Source organism: Mauremys mutica, chromosome 2, assembly GCF_020497125.1.
Source record: "Mauremys mutica isolate MM-2020 ecotype Southern chromosome 2, ASM2049712v1, whole genome shotgun sequence".
Lineage (NCBI taxonomy): Eukaryota > Metazoa > Chordata > Testudines > Geoemydidae > Mauremys > Mauremys mutica.
In genome coordinates this window covers 219,918,081-219,942,131 of record NC_059073.1, presented here as the reverse complement: position 1 = coordinate 219,942,131, position 24,051 = coordinate 219,918,081, and the positions used below count along the sequence as shown (strand labels likewise).

Here is a 24,051-nt window from a genome sequence, read left to right as displayed (position 1 = left end):
CAAGATGGAGTCCAAGGTCACATGAGCATATCACATGTCCTTACATGGCTTGATGACTCACAGGGGTAGCCTCTGGCCCTTTGGTATCTGAAGCATCTGCAGGAAGAGCTGTCTGGGTGGAATGAGTTTCTTCTGTGGCCCATTGTGAGAGCTCAGTGTCTTTAATGGGCCATCAACACAAAGCTCTCTAGCCTGGATGTAAATCTTATCTGGTGTGTGTTGCCCAGGAATATAGTACATGTACCAGTGTATACATATACCAGTGTATAGCCAATATTCATAACTTCAGAAACAAAAATTATACATGCATATAAACAGGATAATCAGATTTAGCAAATCATAACTTTTCCATTGACACCTGACTTGACATGCTTTGTATAAAATTTGTTGCAATGATATAACAGTGGCAATATCAATTATATGAATGGTCCCAGACTTCAGTTATTAGCATCACAGGGGCACAGAACCTCACAGGAGGTACTCAGCACTTCGCAGGATTTTGTTGGAAATCAACACAGTATTTAGTCATTTAAATTAAGTCTTCTTGGATAGAAATTACTCTCTGGCAAAGAACCTTATGATAAAAGAAATCTCACAATCCAGGAGTATGATGGTACCTGGCTCCTTGTAATTCACAGGGATTAGAGCACACCCACAAATTAAAATTATGAGAATAAACCAAGTAAACTGGGCTGCAGTTCAAACCAGGGAAGGAAAGCAACAGTGGGAGCAGAGGCAAATAGAAAATCAAGTCAATGTATTATAATAAATAAACAAACACATTTTGAATTACAGGGCTATAATCTTATTTCAGAGGCTCATTGATTAAAAAACAAAAACAAAGAAACCCCACAACCCTACAAGCTTCATCTAATGGTTTATGACATTACCAAAACCCTTTGATAGTCATGTAATTCAGAGTTGCATGTTTTACTGTGTTCTAGACAGAAAAGCCTGGGGGGAAATGGCTAATAAAAACTAGATATTTGCATCTTTATCATTGTGTCTCTGTTTGATGTTATAACAAACAAACAAACAAAAAAGACACCAGAAGAGTAAAAGAGGCTTATGTGCCTTTTGGAACACAGATAATTAAAAAATTCAAACTCTCCAGTGCAAGTGGTGTGTGGCAGAAGAACCAAACCAGGGCTGCCTGGGGGAGGGGGGCAAGTGGGGCAATTTGCCCTGGGCCCTGCAGAGGCCCCCACGAGAATATAGTATTCTATAGTATTGCAACTTTTTTTTATGGAAGGGGCCCCCAAAATTGCTTTGCCCCAGGCCCCCTGAATCCTCTGGGCAGCCCTGAACCAGACACAAAGGGGAGAGGTTGGAGTGGGCAAAGAGATACACACAGAGAAAGGGAGAAGAGAAACAGGAGAAAGGGAGAAGATTTGTTTTAAGTCATGTAGGTTACTGAATAGGATTCCTTCAAAATGTATATGCATGTCATAGAGAATTCCAACAGTTTTACCAGCTCTCATGGTTTTATTGTGAGTCCCACACTACATGGTGTTTTACTTAAAGCTTTATCTCCGGGAGACAAGTGATTACATGAGAATCTCATTCTTCACTAAGGAAAAAAAAAAGTTTCTAGCTCCCAGGGATGCAGAGAAAACCTTGAAAGTGTGACCTGCGTGTACCCAGAAGACTCAAAAAACAGAAGGCAAATAAAAAGAACCCCAAAATTATAACTCATTTAAAGCCTTTTGTGATTTTGAAAATTTGGGATTGGCAATATTGAACTCTCCTAATTTTTTCATGTAATCAGGACTCCACTTTGGTATTACAACCTGGCTGTTTCATGATAGGGAAGATATACCCCTAACTTTATATTATCACCAGCAACTGTTACTTTTATAACTCTCTCTTTTCTTAAATTACTTAGGAATTTACAGTTATAGTTTGAAGACAACTGCATCTGGAGAACTGAAGCCATTACAAAGGTAGCATTAAAGAGAGAGGATGGGCTTGTGCTTAAGGCACTAGATGTCACCTCAGCAGATCTGAGTTCAGTTCCCAGTGATACCACAAGCTAAATGGCCTTAGGCTGATCACTTAATATTTCACTGCCTCAGCAGTGTGTGGAGAAAGTGGATAAGGAAAAGTTATTTACTTATTCCCATAATATAAGAACTAGGGGACACCAAATGAAATTAATAGGCAGCAGGTTTAAAACAAATAAAAGGAAGTTCTTCACACAGCGCACAGTCAACTTGTGGAACTCCTTACCTGAGGAGGTTGTGAAGGCTAGGACTCTAACAGCATTTAAAAGAGAACTGGATAAATTCATGGTGGTTAAGTCCATAAATGGCTATTAGCCAGGATGGGTAAGGAATGGTGTCCCTAGCCTCTGTTTGTCAGAGGATGGAGATGGATGGCAGAAGAAAGATCACTTGATCATTGCCTGTTAGGTTCACTCCCTCTGGGGCACCTGGCATTGGCCACTGTCGGTAGACAGGATACTGGGCTAGATGGACCTTTGGTCTGACCCAGTACGGCCGTTCTTATGTTCCCCATTTGAAAAACAAGGATAACACTTCTTTCTCCTACCCTTTGTAAACTCCTCAGGGCAGGGACTGTAAATTACCATGTGTCTGTGTAGTGCTCAGCCCAAGCAGCCTTTCATCTCTAGTGGGGGTCTCTGGTGCCATTGTAATAAATAAATGTAGCTGCTTTTTTTTAAAGTTGCCTTTACTGTGAAAATTTAAGAGAAAAAAATCATACAAATGGGGCAACATTAGAAATTATATGTGCTACAGAAGCAGACCAAAATCAATCATGGTTACATTCCGGCCTAGGCAATAGAACCAAAAGAGAGGCTAATGTATGCATTTTACAAAAACTGAAAATCCAAATAATAGAAATAAGGTTCAATTCATGAAGCATCAGCTAGATCAGCATCAACAAAACAATAACTAGGCTCTCTTATAATGGCTCAATTAAATATATATATCTTGTAGAGATTGTTGATTCAGGCTTTTGTAAATATTCTCTAGAGGAGAAACTGTAATCCATCTGGGGAAATTAGGTGTGTCTAGAATCTTTCCACTCTCAGTGTAATGCATATTTTAGCATCAAGACAAGGTTTGTTTGCTTGCTTGCCGTTCTATATCAAATACCCTGAAAGACCCCATTGGCTGCCCAGAAGAATAAGGACCAGGGAGTTTTCAACAGGCCAAATGTCCATGTTTAGCATAAAAAACACAATTCTGGATGTAAATTAGCCATAGTATGTGAGACATGCTATTTGTGGAATCAGGATTTATATCCTTTGTAATTTGCAGCCACTAGAAGGTGACATGACCCCCGTCCCCACTTCACACAAACACACTTAAGTAGATCTAACATTCCATCCATCAGAGGGAATAGTGAGAGAACAGTCAGAAGCATATATAACTACTGCAGAACCTATATGGAATAAAACAAAACCCTATACATTTCCTTCTATTGCATAGAATTGTTTTAAGGAAGGATGAGCTAATGAACAAGTTTGAATTCTCCACATATAGTCCCAGTTTCTGTTCCTATTTCTGTTCATATTAAAGGAGAGATTAAGACCACTTTGAATCAAAACATTTTAAATGATAATTCAGTTGTTTGCAGGGGGAGGGGAGAGAGTTATAAAGCAGAGCCCTGGCCTCTATAATGGAAGATTCCAAAGAGTCCAAACTGTTGAGACAATTGCAGGATGACACAAAAAGCACATTTTCATTTGTTTATAAAGTAGTCTCTAACATTCACAGCTAAAATGGCACTCTTATCCACTGCCAGGCACAAATGCAGTATTGTACTTGTGTGACAGATTTTTGTTATTAATTTGCCTGAGGCATCAGGTGATTAGGCTGAGGCCACAGGATTGTTAGGGGAGGAGATGAAGGAGTACACCAAGTTACTAACTTTAAAGTTTTATTAATAAAATAACAGTGGTGAGTGTGTGATGCTTTTTACATTACTTAGAGTAAGAAAGAAAGCATTAGCACCCGTGCCTTAACCCACTTTTATACTTACACATGCACAACCCACGGCTGGCCAAGCGTGGGTGTAATGTAAGAAGAAGAGGGGGAAGGGTGGACGAAAGTTTTGTTTTGTGCACAGGCCATTCAGGGTCCATGGTTGATCTTCGACTTGCTTCAGCTCTCGGGAGAGTTTTAAGCCCTGGTTTTTTTGGGGGGTGTTTTTGTTCAGGGACCTTTGTTTTCCATGCTTTTTGTACCAGTTTGAACCGGCCTTCTGCAGTTCCTCTAAGTTTCCAAAACACACTGGCTTAAGGGTCGCGAGGCTGTTGTTGCTCAACTCGCTGGCCTTCACAATCTTTTTCATTGTGCACCCCCCTTTTAGGTTTGTTTGGTTAGTTTTTCTTTTTCCTAGGCTTTTAGCTGTTTGGCAGCAGGGAGCTTGTTTGTGTGTGCATTGACCTTGAGTGGCAGTTTTGCTTCTTATTTTCGAGCCTAGCTACACTGTTGAGTTAACCCATTCCTTTCTCCCTTCCTCCCCCTTTGGCCTCTCATAACCTACAAAGGAATCTTTTACTTCACACTCACACCTTCAATACATCTGTAAGGGAGTGGACTCATTCCTACAGCACCTCCTCCTGGTCATCAATGGGAATTAGCTCTTCCAGCATTCTGGAGCACTCCCTTCAGGCTGGTGATCTGCCTTACCATTGGCCCCTATGTCCCTACCAGGACCCTGGTGCCCCTTTCTCTGGGTTGCTGCCCTCCCTGGCAGTACCCCCACACTCTGGGTCTCCCCACCCACTAAGCCCACCTTACCTCAGTGTAAGGCTACTGCCAGTCACCATCTAGCCCCACTCCTTGGGGCAGACTGCAGTATACGCCACTCATCACAGGCAAGGTGGGGTTGGACCTGCTGCCTGTCTCTATAGCTGGGCTGCCCCAGTACTGGTCTGAGGCCCTCAGCTAGGCCCACAGCCTGGGGCTTTCCTAGGCCAGAGCTCCCCAGCCCCTCTAGCCTTCCCCCAGCCCTGGTCCACTCCCAGTACCCTGCTCAGCTCCCTAGCAGCCAGGCCCTTCTCTCTCTACAAGCAGAGCGAGAGTCCTAAGCTTCTGGCTGCCCTGGCCTTCTTATAAGGCCTGGTTAGTCTGTTTGGGGCATGGCCCCAGCTGGAGCCACTTCCCCTAATCAGCCAGGGCTTTACTCCCTTGCCCAGCCCCAGCCCTCTCCAGGGCTTTTCCAACCCCTTCTGGGCTGGAGCGGGTGTTCACCCTGCTACACCATCTCAAAATCCTTTTCAGTGAGTCTAAAAGAATTAGCAATATACAATGCTGGTGTTTACCCAGGGGACCCCATGGGGGGCAATTTTACTGTGACTGTGACACTTGTTTCACACACACCAATTTGTATTGTAGGCTGGACTGAGATCTGAAAATCTGACTCAAAGGGCCAGCTTCAAACCTGACATAAGCTGGTGCCGCTCCATTCAAATCAGTAAGAGTTGCACCCATTTATGCAAATTCTCATTATGGCCCAAAATATCTACAATGAAGATAAAGGAACAGCTGCTCTATGCATGATCCTCAAAAGCTTCTCAGATTCATAATAGATAATACCATGGCTATGAGTCAATCCAAAATCATGCATGCAGCAAAACGGAAGTCCCAAGAATATAAAGAGGGAAAAACACATTTCTTCTCTGTTGGGGAGGGACTGGCTTGGTTTCAATCTGAGTGTAAGCAGAAGCAAGGCTAGTACTTCTAGTTTTGCTCCATAAGGACTGTTTTTGCCAAGGAAAATGGTGAAAGAAAGTATCCGAATCTGTTGTTAGGAGTGGAAACAATTTTAGGCTTTGTCTACACAGGAAATTTTTTTGTATAATCTAAAGTGTGAATTTAAATGGATATAGTTACACCAGGATAAATTCCTGATGCAAAAATTCTTATTCCATTATAGGGGTTTCCACACTGGGAGTCATACTGGTGTAACTATGTCAATGTAACTGGTAAAACTTTCCCAAGTAGACATGGCCAAGTGACAGAGTTGAGAGAAGTTGAAACCAGCAAAGCCCTTTCTTTGTTTCAGGGCACATTTTCACTTTGGCTGAATATGTTAATAACTGTATAATAGAGCTAGAGTCTATGTTACTATACTTCTACCCTCCCCCCAAACAATTTGGAAAAAGCAGCATTAGTAACAGTGGCATTAACATTGCTCCTTACTAAAGAGAAATTCACCCGACATTTTTAAAAATTCTTCCTGCAGAAAATTAGAAAACAATTTATAACCGTAGCAAAGTAACAATTAAAACTTGAAAGCAAAAGTTCAAAGTACTGGAGCCTTCAGATGAATTATGTAGACTCTTTTTGATTAGGTGTATTGGGATAAGGCTGCTGGAGCAAGAAGAAGAAGAGTAGAGGCATTCGTTATCTCCAAGAATATGCTTCCACTGATCAATGACTGGAAGTTACTTCAACAATTCAGCACTGTTTCGCTCCTGGGATGCCCTCCATTCAGCCCTTAAAAGAGTTCTTCACATTCTAAGACCACCCTGCTCTTGGGGGTTCTCTGAATTTAAGAGGTAAAGAAATGTACAGTAAGATCACTCATTGAGCCAGTTTTATTCAAAATAGTACAAGACAGATGACAACAACTCTTGAAAGGGAAGGAACCAAAGTAGCATACAGCTGCAAACAGTTACTTCATAAACAAGCTAATTAATTCCCAAAATACAGGGCCTGCCACTAGTGCAATAGAAATTCATCAGACTGAACATCTACCCATGTTTTAGAGAAGATACTGGTACAATTTTACAAAGAAATTGAAGTGTGTGGATGATGTCACAGGGGCATTATCTTAAAATGTACAACTATACATATTAGTGAAAATTAAAAAAAGATCAAATGCACAATTTTAACATACTGCTTCAGTACTTAATCAAATAAAATAATACAATGTTGTGTACAGGGTTGCCAACTTTCTAGTTGCGCAAAACCAAACACCCTCGTCCTGCCCCTTCCCCGAGGCCCTGCCCCCCCACTCACTATATTCCCCCTCCCTCGGTGGCTTGTTCTCCCCCACCCTCACTCACTTTCACTGGGCTGAGGCAAGGGGTTGGGGTGCAGGAGGGGGCGAAGGCTCTGGGGTGGGGCCGGGGATGAGGGGTTCAGAGTGTGGGAGGGGGCTCTGGGCTGGGGCTGAGTGCAGGGGGGGTGAGGGCTGGGGATGCGGGCTCTGGGCTGGGGCCAAGGATGAAGGGTTTGGGGTGCAGGAGGGTGCTTTGGGTTGGGGGGGGCTCAGGGCTAGGGGAGGGGGTTGGAGCTCGAGGTTGGGACATGGACTTACCTAGGTTGACTCCTGGTCAGTGGCGCAGCAGGGGGGCTAAGGCAGGCTGCCAGCCAGTGCTCAGAGCAGAAACAGCATGCAGAGCCCCGTGGCCCCCCTCACCTAGGAGCCCAACCTGTTTGCCACTTCTGGGGCATAGCCTGGTGCCAAAACAGGTAGGGACTAGCCTGCCTTAGCAGTGCTGACTGGAGCCCTTTCGACTGGGTGTTCCTTTTGAAAACCGGACACCTGGCCACACCTGGTCAAACCATTTATGAGGTTTTTATGCCTATATGTGTTATACACAAATATAACACATGTAGGCATAAACCCCCCATAAATGATACATAGTCATTCAATTATATACAACCAACTACAGTCCATTTAAACCAGTTACATTCTATCCTGAATGCATGACTGATATTGAACCAAGTAATGCCAACAATATAAAAACAAAATCCTAACATTTTACCCCAGATGTAATGATACTGCATACTGCAAATCAATTGCCCATTGTTAAGGGGTTGTCTCCACATAGCTTTTGTAATACTCTAACTATATTGGTTTAAAAGCCAATATAGATAAAGCATAAAAACTTTTTATGTGAATGCAGTTTTACTGGCATACAGGTGCTTAAATCGGTATAGCTTATTCCTATTATGGTACAAAAGTGCTTATAATCGGTATAGCTTATTTTTATTAGTCTATAGTTATGACTAACTGCTTCCTCCACAAAGGCCAAACCCTATAGTTTAAATGTCTTCAAATATAAATAATGGATCTGATCTCCTGTTATGAGTATCAGTAAGCCAACTTGTTGCAGAATAACATTTAAAGTTATTTCTGTGTTTTGCAAGATGACATTTCAAGGCTACTTGCCTCTTACTAAAGTATTTGAATATCAAAAGATGATCTTATTGTTTTGTTGACTCCTCTCCGTAAGTCTGTTAATGATTTTTCTAATTCCTTGTTACCCAGTCCACTTACAGCAACAGGAAAGGTATCAAGGGTTTCCCCCTCCCGTCCAGCCTAGTTGTATAAGTGCAGTAGTAAGAATTCTATCCATCCAGATGTCAAACACCATTACAATCAGTTCCAACCAGAGGGCCATATTGTATCATTTTTCAGGCAGAAGCCCCTCTTAATATCAATGGGGATTTCTGATTAACAAGTAATGTCTCAACCTGGCCCTGAATATCTTCCATACTTACTACTTCAATTTCATCAAGTAACTATCTCTAAAATCCATTACTTCTTAGACTTTCAGAGAGGATTCCAAAGGTGGAGAAAATCAGAGATATTTTTATTTATGAGTGTCTGACCCAGTGTAGAATCACTACAAAATGTAACAGTTTTTAATTTTATTCTGTGGCCTATTTTTTTAATATCCTAATTGTCACAACAATAAAAAGCCAGGTACTAATTAGTTTTATAATAAGATAGACTGCCAAAAAAGGAAAGAGCTAATTAGTTCTTTCTCCCTTCCCAGTCAAAAAAGTTAATTCAGTTGGAAGGTTACAGTGAAATTGTAAATAGGGGTGCATTCAGGGACTGTTCAGAATCTACTAAAAACCAAAAACAATTAAGAACTTGCTTTTACTTAATAAATTACATCAGGCCCACTGACTCATACCTATCACGAATAACTGCATTTGAAAGACAATTTGTGGATGAGAAGCTGGAACTCCTCTCTCTCCAAGTCCAAGAGAAAGTGTCTGGTAAGTTGTGTGGAAAAGTTGCCATAATTTCTGCTCAAGGCTGTTATAGCTCTTAATGACCATTAGACAGTCCACTGTCCATGTCCTCTGCTAGGCTGCACACTTGTCCAGAATTCTCTGCACAGCTCTTAGTGTTGGGGGATGGATTGAAGGTTTCCTTTACCTTCTTCTCTCCAATCTCTGGCCATCTGCTTCCGTCTGTGTGCTTAAGGGCTGGAAGCATATGGACCTCGGTGGCCTGGAAATATCATGGGATAATTTAAAAGACATTGTCAGTGTTGTGGAGTCTAGAAGTTAACATACTCTGACAGCAGTTCCACCTCAAAGGTCTTAATTTATAACTGTGGAAAAGGACAGTATGTGGGAAAGGACGGCTTTTCCAATTGATTCTTGATGGTATGGGGAACAGAAAAAAGAAGACAGCTGTATATGCTGCATGACAATGGATAGACAGCACTTGTGTCAGTTTGTTTGCAATGAATCAAACCAAAGTTTCCCTCTATTTCATGCTGTAGCAAAGATTAACGTAAATCAGACACCATGTTTGCTTATTTTTTAGAGGAGATGTCTGTTAAGGTATAGAACACTTTTGTATGAAATAGGTTTGGTGGTGGGCTCTGTCTAGTTAGTTTCTAGTATGTGAGTCCATATCACCAAAAACAAAGCCATGCTTGACAGTAGCTGACAACCTTGTTGGCAGTCTCAGCATCTATCTTGAAATGTGGTGCCCAGAACTGGACACAATACTCCAGTTGAGGCCTAACCAGCGCAGAGTAGAGCGGAAGAATGACTTCTCGTGTCTTGCTCACAACACACCTGTTAATGCAGCCCAGAATCATGTTTGCTTTTTTTGCAACAGCATCACACTGTTGACTCATATTTAGCTTGTGGTCCACTATAACCCCTAGATCCCTTTCTGCCGTACTCCTTCCTAGACAGTCACTTCCCATTCTGTGTGTGTAAAACTGATTGTTCCTTCTTAAGTGGAGCACTTTGCATTTGTCTTTATTAAACTTCATCCTGTTTACCTCAGACCATTTCTCCAATTTGTCCAGATCATTTTGAATTATGACCCTATCCTCCAAAGCAGTTGCAATCCCTCCCAGTTTGGTATCATCTGCAAACTTAATAACCGTACTTTCTATGCCAATATCTAAGTCGTTGATGAAGATATTGAACAGAGCCGGTCCCAGAACAGACCCCTGCAGAACCCCACTTGTTATACCTTTCCAGCAGGATTGGGAACCATTAATAACTACTCTCTGAGTATGGTTATCCAGACAGTTATGCACCCACCTTATAGTAGCCCCATCTAAGTTGAATTTGCCTAGTTTATTGATAAGAATATCATGCGAGACCGTATCAAATGCCTTACTAAAGTCTAGGTGTACCACATCCACCGCTTCTCCCTTATTCACAAGACTTGTTATCCTATCAAAGAAAGCTATCGGATTGGTTTGACATGATTTGTTCTTTACAAATCCATGCTGGCTATTCCCTATCACCTTACCACCTTCCAAGTGTTTGCAGATGATTTCCTTAATTATTTGCTCCATTATCTTCCCTGGCACAGAAGTTAAACTAACTGGTCTGTAGTTTCCTGGGTTGCTTTTATTTCCCTTTTTATAGATGGGCACTATATTTGCCCTTTTCCAGTCTTCTGGAATCTCTCCTGTCTCCCATGATTTTCCAAAGATAATAACTAGAGGCTCAGATACCTCCTCTATTAGCTCCTTGAGTATGCTAGGATGCATTTCATCAGGCCCTGGTGACTTGCAGGCATCTAACTTTTCTAAGTGATTTTTAACTTGTTCTTTTTTTATTTTATCTTCCAAACCTACCCCCTTCCCATTAGCATTCACTATGTTAGGCATTCCTTCAGACTTCTTGGTGAAGACCGAAACAAAGAAGTCATTGAGCATCTCTGCCATTTCCAAGTTTCCTGTTAGTGTTTCTCCCTCCTCACTGAGCAGTGGACCTACCCTGTCCTTGGTCTTTCTCTTGCTTCCTGGTAAAAAGTCTTCTTGTTTCCCTTTACTCCTGTACCTGTCCTAGTTTGAGCTCATTTTGTGCCTTTGCCTTTCTAATCTTGCCCCTGCATTCCTGTGTTGTTTGCCTATATTCATCCTTTGTAATTTGTCCTAGTTTTCATTTTTTATATGACTCCTTTTTATTTTTTAGATCATGCAAGATCTCATGGTTAAGCCAAGCTGGTCTTTTTGCCACATTTTCTATCTTTCCTACCCAGTGGGATAGTTTGCTTTTGGGCCCTTAATAGTGTCCCTTTGAAATGCTGCCAACTTTCCTCAGTTGTTTTTCCCCTCAGTATTGATTCCCATGGGACCTTACCTATCAGCTCTCTGAGCTTACCAAAATCCGCCTTCCTGAAATCCATTGTCTCTATTTTGCTGTACTCCCTTCTACCCTTCCTTAGAATTGTGAACTCTATGATTTCATGATCACTTTCACCCAAGCTGCCTTCCACTTTCAAATTGTCAGCAAGTTCCTCCCTATTTGTTAAAATCAAATCTAGAACAGTTCCCTCCGGTAGCTTTTTCAACCTTTTGAAATAAAAAGTTGTCTGCAATGCAATCCAAGAACTTATTGGATAGTCTGTGCCCTGCTGTGTTATTTTCCCAACATATATCTGGATAGTTGAAGTCCCCCATCACCACCAAATCTTGGGCTTTGGCTGATTTTGTTAGTTGTTTAAAAAAAAGCCTCATCCACCTCTTCCACCTGGTTTGGTGGCCTGTAGTAGGCTCCTAGCATGACATCACCCTTGTTTTTTACCCCTTTTAGCCTAACCCAGAGACTCTTAACACTTTGTCTCCTATGTCCATCTCCACCTCAGTCCAAGTGTGTACATTATTAATATATAAGGCAACACCTCCTCCCTTTTTCCCGTCTATCCTTCCTGAGCAAGTTGTACCCATCCACACCAACATTCCAATCATGTGTATTATCCCACCAAGTTTCAGTGATGCCAACAATGTCATAGTTATATTTATTTATTAGCACTTCCATTTCTTCCTGATTATTACCCATACTTCTTGCATTTGTATATAGGCATCTAAGATACTGATTTGATCTTGCCTCCCAGTTTTGCCCTGACCCTCCTTTCTCTCTGCCATTATAGGCCACGCTTCCTCCTATTTCCGACCCATCTCCCAGGTATCCATGTTCTCCACTTACCTCTGGGCTTTGCTCACCTGTCCCTGTTGAACCTAGTTTAAAGCCCTCCTCACTAGGTTAGCCAGTCTGTGTCCAAATAGGGTCTTTCCCCTACTCGAAAGGTGAACGCCATCTCTGCCTAGCAGTCCTTCCTGGAATAGCATCCCATGGTCGAGGAAGCCAAAGCCCTCCTGGCGACACCATCTTCGCAGCCAGGCATTCACCTCCACGATGCACCTGTCTCTGCCTGGGCCCCTACCTTTGACAGTAAGGATTGAAGAGAATACCACCTGCGCTCCAAACTCCTTCACCCATACTCCCAGAGCCCTGTAGTCACCCTTGATCTGCTCAGTGTCATACCTCGCAGTATCATTTGTGCCCACATGGATGAGTAGCATGAGGTAGTAGTCAGAGGGCTGGATAATCCTCAACAATGCCTCTGTAACGTGTCAGATACGGGGCCCCGGCAGGCAGCATACCTCCCTAGATGAAATATCAGGATGACAGATGGGCACCTCCGTCCCCCTCAAAGAGTGTCCGACCACCACTACCCTATGTTTCCTATTTGCAGTGGTGGCAACAGACTTCCCAGCCTTAGGGGTATGAGGCTTCTCCTCCTTCACTGTAGGGGGTGATTCCTTCTCTCCTGTATCAAGAAGACCATAACGGTTTCCTATTACCATGGCGGGAGGATTTGGAGCAGGGGTGGAGCACTGCCCACTGCCAGAAGTAACCACCCTGAGCCATCTCCTCCTCCACCAGTGGTGTGTCAGCAGTCCTGTGTACTGGGACAGCTACCTCAGCTGTCTCCTCATGAACACTGTCCAAGAATTGCTCGTGGATTCGGATGCTCCTCAACCTAGCCACCTCCTCCTGTAGCTTTCCCACCTGCTGCCTGAGAGATTCCACCAGCAGGCACCTTTCACATTGGATGGTCCCCCCAGCCTGGATATCAGTAAGTGGGAATTGCAAGTTATCGTCCCTGCAAATCCACACCAGGATCTGGGTAGAAGCATCCATGCTCAGGCGCTCTGTCTGGCTACGGGCGCAGGTGGAGGAGACAGAAGCAGTGCTGGCACAGGTGTTGCGGGTCTTCCTTACCATCTTAGGCCTCCCTCTGTCAAACTCCCTCTCAAACTCCCCTGTCTGCAGCCTCCCTGCAGCCTGGACTTAGGTCCCTATCTCTGCGAGAGAGGTGGGGCTTAGCCAGTGGCATTGGAACAATTTTTACAGTGGGGTGCTGAAAGCCAGTGGTTCCCAAACTTTTTACCTGGCACCCTGCCTTACCCCTGTCCATGCCCCTTCTCCCCAGAGCTGGGGCCGAGAATGGGTCATGGCTCCGGGAGAAGGGTTGGGATGCAGACAGAGGTAAGGGGGCTGAGGCTGTGATCCCAGCTAGGGGCATGAGCAGAGCCCCAGGTGCGGGCCAGCAGCCAGGACCCCGCGTGCGGGTCTGGCAGCAGAGCCTTGGGTTGTGGTCCAGCGGCAGAACCCCAGGCAGGGGTCCAGAGGCTCCGGGTTCCTGGAAACAGGGCTGGCAACTGGGACCCCACACAAAACCTAGGGGTGCTGCAGCACCCTCCGCACCTGTAGTTCCCACACCTCTGGGCTTAACACATATCCCTCTCATTTGCATCTCGTATTGGCTAACGTAGGCAGCTCCCCTCCAAGCATGCTGGCTTTTGTAGAGTGCATTGCAAGGTGCCTGTCTTTCCCCATGCATTGTATAGGGAGCCTAGTGTCCTAACTCAGGCTTTGTGGATCACAGTGTTGTTTCTGTGAATTTCTAGGCACCTAAAAGTTAGGCCTTGCAACACTGAGCATCACAGCCCCTAAGTCCCTTTGTGGATCAGTGCCTGTGTTACTAGACAAAGTCCTGAGCAGGGTTAAACAATGTGAGGTGAAATCCTGGCTGCATTCACATCAATGGAAGTTTTGCCACTGACTTCCACAAGGCCAGAATTTCAATGAAGGTGATTAAAATGCAGGTAGTCACTTTACATTTAAGTCTCCCTCAGCTGCTAGAACTAATGGAGCTGTACTAGAGGTAGGAACAGTGGGGAATTTGAGGGGGGAAAATGAAGTATAGACAGTCACACATTCATACACACACAAGCTCCTCACCCCCTTCCATCCCTCAATCCAGCAAAGTGTCTGACCCAGTTTTTAAATCCCTGCTGATGCAGATGCTGCTGACGTAAAGTCTATTTATGCTTATTGGGAATATACATCCATCAGAAAAAATAATGCAGTGCAGCAGTGTCTTCTACCAGGATCAGCTAGAATTATTGCTTATTTGGTCACCCCAAGGCATTCATAATTGGAAGGCAGGAGATGTATGTGCCAAGATGGGATGTAAAACACACATTTTATGCCAAAAGCAGGCAGAGAATGGCTTTGTGAGCACAGCAAATGGTTTCATTTATACCTTAATGAAGGCAATATCTTGGATTTCATTTTCACAGTTTGCATAAAAGCATGTGATCTAGTGCAATGAAGATAAAAGTAACACACATTTATAATGGCCGAGTACCAAAAACTGTTATTTCCATTTGAAACAGAGTGGGGCCCAAACCATAGCCGCAGATCGGAACAAACCCTCACTTGAGGAAGTTCAGAGCTGAAGCAAGGCTTTGTCTACATGAGAAAGTTACACCAGTTTAACTAAAGGTGTGATTTTGAACCCATTTAGTTAAATAGGTACAAAAAGCTGTGTGGATACTTTCATTTCAGTTTATCTTAAGTCAGTTAGGAATTGGTTTAAGCTAACCTGAAATAGGCAAATTTTAAGCTGAAATAAGAGCGTCCAAAATAAGGAGTTTTGCACCTGTTTAACTAAATCACTTTAAAAACCAATTTAAGTTAAACGGGTGCAAATTTCTCATGTAGACGAGGCCAACATTTCATAGCTGGCCCCTTTTGCACCAAAATCAGACGTCTCCTGAGTTTTGGAAAAGTTTAAATCTGGTTCCATATTTTGTGGCTCTGCTCCATCTCTAATTAGGAATAATGATCACTGCAGTAGTAATGTGCACAAAGGCAAAAGAGATTTTTGTTTTCCAAATTGTATGGTGGATTAACATTTGAAGTTTTTAAATAAAAGGGTTTCTTGGACCAAAAAAAATAAAAATAAAAAAATCAAGAGTGTTAGTACAAAAGTTGTGATATAAGACATCTATGCTTCCGGACAAATCATGACTTCATCTATATAGGCAGTAAACTCATCAAATGAGCACACCCATCCATCCAGAATGGCATAATGTAGAGACAAAGCCCCCAGTCCTGCAACTGCACACACATGAGCCGACATTTACTTCAATGGGGCTCTGTGCTGGTAGAGATATCCATCAGTTGCAGGATCAGTGTCATGGATATTTAAATGCAAAGCTCTGCCCATGTAGAACGCTCTCTCCTCATGCTCTCTCAGTAAATACATTCCCCTTGAAACCATCAAACATTCCTAATATAAAACATTTTAAAATGTGTTAGCAACTGCAGAGTATTCCAGAAAACCTTTTAGTTTAAATATTTTTAATTAATAGCATAGCTTAATATATGCTCTAGAATTCCCTCTGATGTTGTAATGTATGCCTTTGTGTATTAACATGAATAAATAAACTGTGATTATTACTCCCAAAACTGGAATTGCAAAAAGAATATTTTCGAACCAGTCAAGACCCGAGTGGGAAAAGAATCTTGATCCAGATGACATCCATGATTTCCAGTTCAGAAACCAGCCAAAATACTCTCATCATAACGAGAAATAGAAAATTACCTGGATGGTCACTTTGTGAAAGCTGATCAGGCCTGTACTTCTCCCACCAGCTCTGAAGCTCCACATATCGAACTACTGCCTCTTCTCTTGAGACTGCAAAAAATTGACAAAGTTAAACTTCTGACAGTTGCTGTTGAACTGCACTGACCTTTAAACCAATGGGTGATGTTACATTTAGAGGTCATTACTCTGAGATTTGAAATTAGACATGATCAGTAGAACGCTATGGCTGCTGGGCTAGATAAACTATGTTTTCCAGAAGGAAAAAGGGGAGCTGCACAGAGAAACATACAAAGGGAAACCAGTTCAAGGGGACTTTGCAAATGGAGCAAAAGTAAAGAAAGAATGTTTATACAAACAAATTTTGGCCAATTTTCCCCTTGAATTTCCTTTACTATTAATCAAGATGTGTGGGCGGTGGGGTGATGGTGGGGTGTGAATGAATAATAGGGATTTTCTTCCCTTGCTGTTCAACTTTTCCTTCTGCTTCTGTAGTGAAATCCTGATAATCCCATGTTTATAATCTTCCAGTCTGAGGCGACGTATACATGTCTGTGCGCGTGACTGGGCTATACCCCACCACCACCACCATTGTCCACATCTAAACCCCAGAAGCACACGTCTGAAGACAGAGAGGGTGAGTAAACTACATGCCTGAGGGGTGGGGGCATGTACACACCTCAGGCTGTGGCGTAGTTCTGTACCCATGCCAGTTTGCATGGAGTAAGGGGTGTGTACCAGGTATCAAGTTTCAATAGTCCTCCTCTCACAATGCACTGAACCCTTGTCTTCCTGACCCTTACCCAATCTGTAAAGATCCTTGTGTCCCCCCCCCACTGCCACTGGTAGTAGAGAGTTGTGCTGACCACATCAGAACTGCTTTCCACTGTACTCTTTGCAGATCAGAACAGGTGAATGTGGATCCTCCTCCGAGAGCAGACATCTGGTTTGCCAGTCACACCTGTGTGCTGATCACTGGTTGGTTGGAATAAACCATCCACCATGACTTTACCCAGCGTGGCAGGAAAACACACCTCTACCAGGAAATTTCGTGGAGGCTGGAGTGGGTGGGCATTGAGTGGACTCCAGCACAGTACTGGGAATGCATCAAGCACTTGAGACTCCTGAACAGAGGGCAAAAGACTCGAACACTTGCTCTGTGAGGGATCATCATACATACCCCTTTTACGATGAGCTGGACCAGGTGCTGTCAGGGCTCCCAGTACAGAGTCTCAAGTGGCTTACGACCCCCTTGTTAAGCCTAACAGCCTCATTGTCTGACAGGATGCCAAAAAGAGGCAGGGTGAGGAGGCTGCAGGGACCTCAGTGAATGCGCCGGAAGACCTAATAGTCAAACACAGTATGATGTCCCTTTGCGGTGGAGAGGTGGTACTGATCTGAGACTCCGGGAAATGAAATAAAGTTGTGATGTCTCTTTCTTTCCCTGTCCATTTCACCATTGTTCGGCAGGCATAGGGGCTGGATTTTCTAGTGATGCCAATGCGGGGGTGGGGGAGAGATGGGGTAGATGGTGTTTCTGGTTTGCATCTACCTTTGCAAGGAAACTCTAGATCTTAGCTGAGAATATAGTCAATTTCCAGTTGAATTGTCCCCCAATCCTGTAAACATATTTCAGCAAACTTCTAATGTAGCAGAAACTTCAGCTGGGTCTTGATGTTCAACAGCAGCACACATCTGCTTGGTCTACCTTCATATATGACCAAACCTCTCCATTCACAATATGTAGTGGGGTGTCTATTAACAGAAACATCTCTCTGCTGTAGATTGCTGGATCTCTTTCACAGGATTGGAAAGTCACCTCTCTTTTCCATTCTGGTACCATGTTCTCCAGAAGTTTGTGTTCTCCAGAAGTTGCCCAGCCTTTAAAGAAGAAATTGCATACTGGTAATTTAGCCTCTGGAAGAACTGCCACCTGTCACCCCTTTGAGACCTATAGACTTTTAAAATTTTTAAAAATATGAGCACATTGAATTTTACCATTAGTAACTTCTGCTTGTTCCTCATGAGCTACAAAAGTGGTCAGAGACTCAAAGATAGTCTAACCGTAGCATTCCTGGAGCGCTGGAAAGTATCAATATTGTGGCCTTCCTTAGAGTACATCTACACTATCCGCCAGATCAGCGGGTAGTGATCGATCTATCAGGGATCTATGTATTGCATCTAGTGTAGACGCAATAAAATCTATCCCTGATCGCTCTGCCATCAACTCCGAAACTCCACCATGGCGAGAGGCGGAAGCGGAGTCGATGGGGGAGCGGCAGTGGTCGACTCGCCGCCATCCTCACGGCCTGGTAAATTGACCTAAGATACGCCGACTTCAGCTACACTATTCGTGTAGCTGAAGTTGCGTATCTTATGTCAACCCCACCCCCTCCTCAGTGTAGATCTAGCCTTAGTAAATTTATGTTATCTGGGGGATTTCTCGGATTCTTCCAAAGGAAAAAGAATGTATATAATGCTACTCTTGTCTTTGAACTGTCAGGATCTTTGACTCCCAAGAGGGAAACCATTCTACTGGGAGGGAAGGAGCAACACCCCAAAGACAACAAAAGCAGACAGAGAAGGGCCCTGGACGATCTTCTCATTGGTATGTACAGGAGGAACCAGGAGCAGCTTGAGTTCCTCAGGGTCTGGGAGGATTAGGCTCTTCCACAGGAAGAGACACTGATGAACCAGTTCATGGTGCAGGAGTACACATTACAAAACAGGAGCATTCCCTAATGGAGAGGCTCATAGAACTTGTGGCAGAATGAGTTTAAGGTCCACCTGCTGCCATGGCCACTGATCCTGTCCATGAACTGCTGCCATCTCCCCCTTCTCTTGCTGCTGCCCAGGGTCCTGCTGAAGTGGAGGACTCAATCCCCTTTCCCCCAGAATGACTGGGAGGAGCCTGAAGGACTCCCAGGACCACACCATCCAGCAGCACATGAAACCCCTCATCGGGGCATCCTCCCCCAAACATCCAGGAGGGGAACAATGAGCCTGCAGGAATCCCTGAACCCCACCAAGTGCCCAAGTAGGACACATCCCCATACAGCCCCAAGAGTTTTCTCCCATCATTCCCCCCCTTGTCAGGGAGAAGGCAAGGAGATGGATGCAGAGACATTAACATGTGGCTGTTGTTCACAGATTCAGTCTCATTATATTTTGTTGGGTTTCCATCTCTCTTAAAAAATATTTTACTTACACATTTCATGTAGTTCTTTTGACTAATGTTATCATTTCCTTGACTTCTGTGTGGACCCTCCTTCCTAAGCATGATGAATGTAAGATGTTTTCAGGTTCAGGATTGGGCCTCATGATTCACAGCACATGAATTGGAATGGTGCATCTGTCTGGTGCCATCATACTACAAACACTTTTCTGTTTATCCCACACCCACAGCTCCCTCCCTGCAGGTTCAGAAAGATCCCAACTCCCCAGGACACAGGGGAGGAATGGGGAAAGTGCAGCTAGTGTTAGGTGTTTATAGAAAGCAGTGGTAGGCTAAATGCAGCAGAACTCACCACACTGAAAATGGGTGGATAAGCATCTTTATGGCTTGGTTCACATGCAGGAAAACAAAACACAGTTCAAGTAACAATACAGACATCTGCCATTAACCAGTATTTAAAAGGTCCTTCTTTCCCACCCACTCCAATCCTGACCACTTTCAACTTTAGTAGCAATTAGTGCGCCATAACAGCGCCCAAGTGCAGTTAGCACCACTGATAAAGAACTATTAAAAAAATAGGTGCACCCTGCACCCCGCCCAAAGCAAATGTTGATAAGGTTGTTGAGAGATTGTGTGCTCCCAATAACAGAGGTTTTTAAACACGTGTGACAGTTAAGACAAAAGCATTGCCCAATGACCCCATTACAACTCAGCAACCACCCTCCACTGTACAAACCCAAACCAAAAGGTGTTAACCCCAGGGGACAGGGCCGGCTCCAGACCCCAGCACGCCAAGCGCGCGCTTGGGGCGGCGTCCCAGCGGGAGGGCGGCAGGCAGCTCCAGCGGACCTCCCGCAGGCATGCCTGTGGAAGGTCCGCTGGGACCACAGCTCCAGTAGACCTCCCGCAGACATGCCTGCGGAGGGGCCGCTGGTCCCGCGGCTCCGGTGGAGCATCCGCAGGCACGCCTACAGGAAGTCCACTGGAGCCGCGGGGCCAGCGGACCCTCCACAGGCACATCTGCGGGAGGTCCACCGGAGCCGCAGGACCGGCGACCACTAGAGTGCCCCCTGCGGTGTGCCGCCGTGCTTGGGGCGGCGGAAATCCTAGAGCCGCCCCTGCCAGGGGAGATGCCCTGTTATAATTGTCTGTAATGTATAACTTGTCAAAGGAATGAATGGCTAATGACCTTCTGCTACAGGGGAACAAAATCCTGACAAAACTATATAGCCCCACAGATATGTACCAATATTCCCTTATGTGCTTTTCCAGCATCTGCACAGGGTGTGAAGGAATCTCACAGCATAGACAGATGCCATCCTCTGCCTTTCTGCTGTGCCAAGATATGCACACACATGGCATCCCTGATTTCCCTTGCCTACTGGGAACCAGGACCAGTGTGCACATGGGTGGGGTCTGACTACCTTTATAGAGACAAGGTAGGTGAGGTAATCTCTTTTATTGGACCAACTTTTATTAGTGAGAGAGACAAGCTTTTGAGCTTACACAGAGCTCTTCTTCAGGTGTGGGCTCTGTGCAAGCTCGAAAGCTTGTCTCTCTCACCAATAGAAGTTGGTCCAATAAAAGATATTGCCTCACCCACCTTGTCTCTCTAATATCCTGGGACCAACATGGCTACAGCAACACTGCATATGTACAGAGTGTGTAAACCAGATTTGTCCTGTTTTCCCTGGGGATGGAAGCACTCCCCTTTACCTTCACAAATGTCATGGAGTACACAGCAGGCAATGATTATCTGAACAGCATTAGCCACATTGGCAAACATGTGCATAGGCAGCAAGATTTCAGCCTACCAAAAGTGCAATCCATGACCATTCTGCAGCTACTGAGCTTGTAACTGAATTCCCTTTTACTAAGGTGTTGGGGTATGGTTTCACAAGCTAGGAACAGGAATGTTGGGGTCTCCCAACATAACAGTTGGCACAGACATACCATACAGAATAGTATCATTTCTGGGGGCTAAAGTCCCTTTTTCCTCCAAGTACAATCCTGATCTCCTCAGCATTCTGGTGTCATGAATCTTTCCAGTGTTTCTCATGAATCTACCTCTGTGGTCCACTGAGCATTGCAGAATGACTGAATAGTAGCCTTTTGTGTTCACATACTCACTTGCCCGTTGTGGTGGGCAAAGTATTCAGATATGAGTGCCATTGGTGGCCCCTGACCAGTTTGGAAACCCCATCCTCTCAGATTCAGTTATTATTTCTGGAACTTTTCTTAAGACAACCACCTGTGAGTAGGTCACAGTGTTAACTGCCTTGCAAACCTGCCTAAGCCCAACCCTGTCAGCAGACTTGCCAGCCCCAAAGTGGTTTGCAATGGATGTAGCCAGCTTCCACAGGGAAATAGCCCCCCACTTCTGCACCAATGTGGCTTCCCTGCATCGAATGTTCTGGCTCTGGAAGTTTGGTGCAAGCTCCTCACACAGCTCCACAAAGGGCTGTTTCCTCATTTGGAATTTCTGAAGCCACTGCTGGTCAACCCAGGTTTCCATCACATCATACTGATTCTCCTAGACCAGGCGCTGAACCACATCATCATCATCATCATCCATGTCTTTCACCCATTTTGGCATATGAGAAGGATTTGACATCATCAAATGTGTGAAGGTGCGGCACACTGAAGTACCACCAACACATAGCAAAACAGTTCCTGGAGTGTCTCCCTGTGGCACACAGAACCCTGGGATACTGTCACTGAAATGGTAGTGCTAATGTTTCATAACAGTGGTAGTGTGGACATACGTACATGTAGTGTTATACCCATGTCCAGCACCGCATATGTGAACACTCAGTGCGGCTATAGGGAACATGCATACAGTAAAGTAATTGAATACATGCCCCAGTGTAGACAGCCCAACAGTGATTATTACTATAATGAACAGATGGAGAACAGAAATATTAAGTGATTTGCCTAAAATCACCCAGGAAGAGGTAGGAATTGAACCCAGATCATATGGGGATCCAGCCTAGTATGCTAACCACAAGACCATTCTTCTTCTGATAGCTTTTATTTCACTGTAGGGCAAATAAGTGGACAAAATAGGATTTAACTATAGCAATCCTCAACAAGAACAGTTATTTTAAAAATAACTTTATGAACGGGAAATGGATATATGTTTTAGGTGTGTTATATCTTAAGAGGTTTCTTAGTATGAGAGGCACATACAAGAGGCATTGAATCTCTTATTTGCTCAGGAAATCAGTGTAACTTCTACTTATTGAGGTTAGATCAACTCAAAGAGAACTAAAGCTGCTCTACATGACAGAATCTTTAAGATGAAGATGAATTATTGTAATTTTTAAGTAATCATTTACTTAGGCAGTTTTCCCCACATTGTCTAATCCCACGGTTCTCAAACTTCATTGCACCGTGACCCCTTTCTGACAACAAAAATTACTACGTGACCCCCCCAAGAGCGGGGACTGAAGCCTGAGCCCACCCAAGCCCTGTTGTAGAGGTAAAAATCCTAAGGCCATCTTGGATCCTCTAAAGGACAACTAGGCATCCATTTTGTAAGCCCTTCTTGTCCCCTTCACACTCTGAGTTTGGCGCCTTTTTATGTTTAGGCGGGAAAAGATAGTTATTGTCAATCAGCTAATCTGCCTAGCAACCCAATGCCTATATAAGGCGATGCTCAGATTAGATTGGGGCTGCCTGCCCGAGTGGCAGAGTCTTGTTGTCTGTCTGAGGCAGAGCAAGTAGCTGAGGGTTAATAGAGTAGGCCATTCACCCCACAAGGGTCATCTTAAGCAGGGAATATACTTACCTACACGCACCTAATCCATCTTTTATAGTGATCGCTTGCCCCACGCACTACGACACAGGTAAAGGGAGGTGGAGGGATTTCATTACCTAAGTACTCTCATTTTACCTGAGAAGACGCTCATCTGGTCCTGCCTTGAGGTCCTGTCTCCATCTGAGCGATCTGGCCATCCTGTCATGCTACATCTATCCTGAAGAGAAGAAGACACTATCAAATCAAGCTGCTAGAGATGGTAGAGTCATTGTCATTTTGAACCTTGTGTATAGATCCCTATTGATACAACCTGTCTTGTTTGATTATCTGTCTCACCTTGTTACCTGGGGAGTCCTTGCTATTCGGGGAGATTTTGATAAACCAGTAAATTGCCTAAACCACTATTGTCTGGTGCAAAGGTTGCGGATCTCTCGAGGCATCTAGATAGACTTATGTGTAGTGCTGGGGAGGAGCCGGTGGTCGTGGTACATGTAGGTACCAATGACATAGGGACGGGTAGGAGAGATGTCCTGGAAGCCAAATTTAGGCTGCTAGGGAAGAGACTGAAATCCAGGACCTCTATGGTGGCATTTTCAGAAATGCTCCCAGTTCCACGCGCAGGGCCGGGTAGGCAGGCAGAGCTTCAGAGTCTCAATGCGTGGATGAGACGGTGGTGTAGAGAGGAGGGGTTCACGTTCATTAGGAACTGGATGGGAGGAGCCTATACAGGAGAGATGGGCTCCACCTAAACCAAGTGGAACCAGACTGCTGGCACTAAACATTAAAAAGGTTGTAGAGCAGTTTTTAAACTAGGAGATGGGGGAAAGCCGACTGCTGCAGAGGAGCGTGTGGATCGGACACAGACTTCTCTTAGGGGAGAGTCTGATGGTAGAGAATCTCCAGGTTATAGTCAGGAGCAGAGGACTGAAAAGTATAATATAAGGGCCGGATCAGATGATAAACAGTCACATAAAAAAGAATCTGGCACATCAGAAAAAGGCAGGCTAATAAACAGGGACAAGTTTTTAAAGTGCTTGTACACAAATGCCAGAAGTCTAAATAATAAGATGGGTGAACTAGAGTGCCTTGTGATAAAGGAGGATATAGATATAATAGGCATCACAGAAACCTGGTGGACTGAGAGCAATCAATGGGACACAATCATTCCGGG

General features: G+C 44.3%; 1 protein-coding gene and 1 long non-coding RNA gene across 2 annotated transcripts in view; both read right to left on the bottom strand.

The window, feature by feature from the left end:
• The window catches only part of GADL1 (glutamate decarboxylase like 1), a 139,406-nt gene extending 130,443 nt beyond the window's left edge, over positions 1–8,963 (bottom strand). Inside the window, exon 1 of the mRNA XM_045007085.1 lies at positions 8,912–8,963. Within this exon, the coding sequence (XP_044863020.1) occupies positions 8,912–8,930 (19 nt within the window). The 5' untranslated portion in view covers positions 8,931–8,963. The remainder of the gene's footprint in view (positions 1–8,911) is intronic.
• Positions 8,964–9,012: 49 nt separating this feature from the next.
• On the bottom strand, positions 9,013–23,147 carry LOC123364734. Its single transcript, XR_006577244.1, has 4 exons — positions 23,016–23,147; positions 17,126–17,826; positions 15,946–16,038; positions 9,013–9,234 (listed from the first exon to the last, which is right to left on the bottom strand). It is a non-coding gene; the product is annotated as an uncharacterized LOC123364734 (long non-coding RNA).
• Between the last annotated feature and the right edge of the window lie 904 nt (positions 23,148–24,051).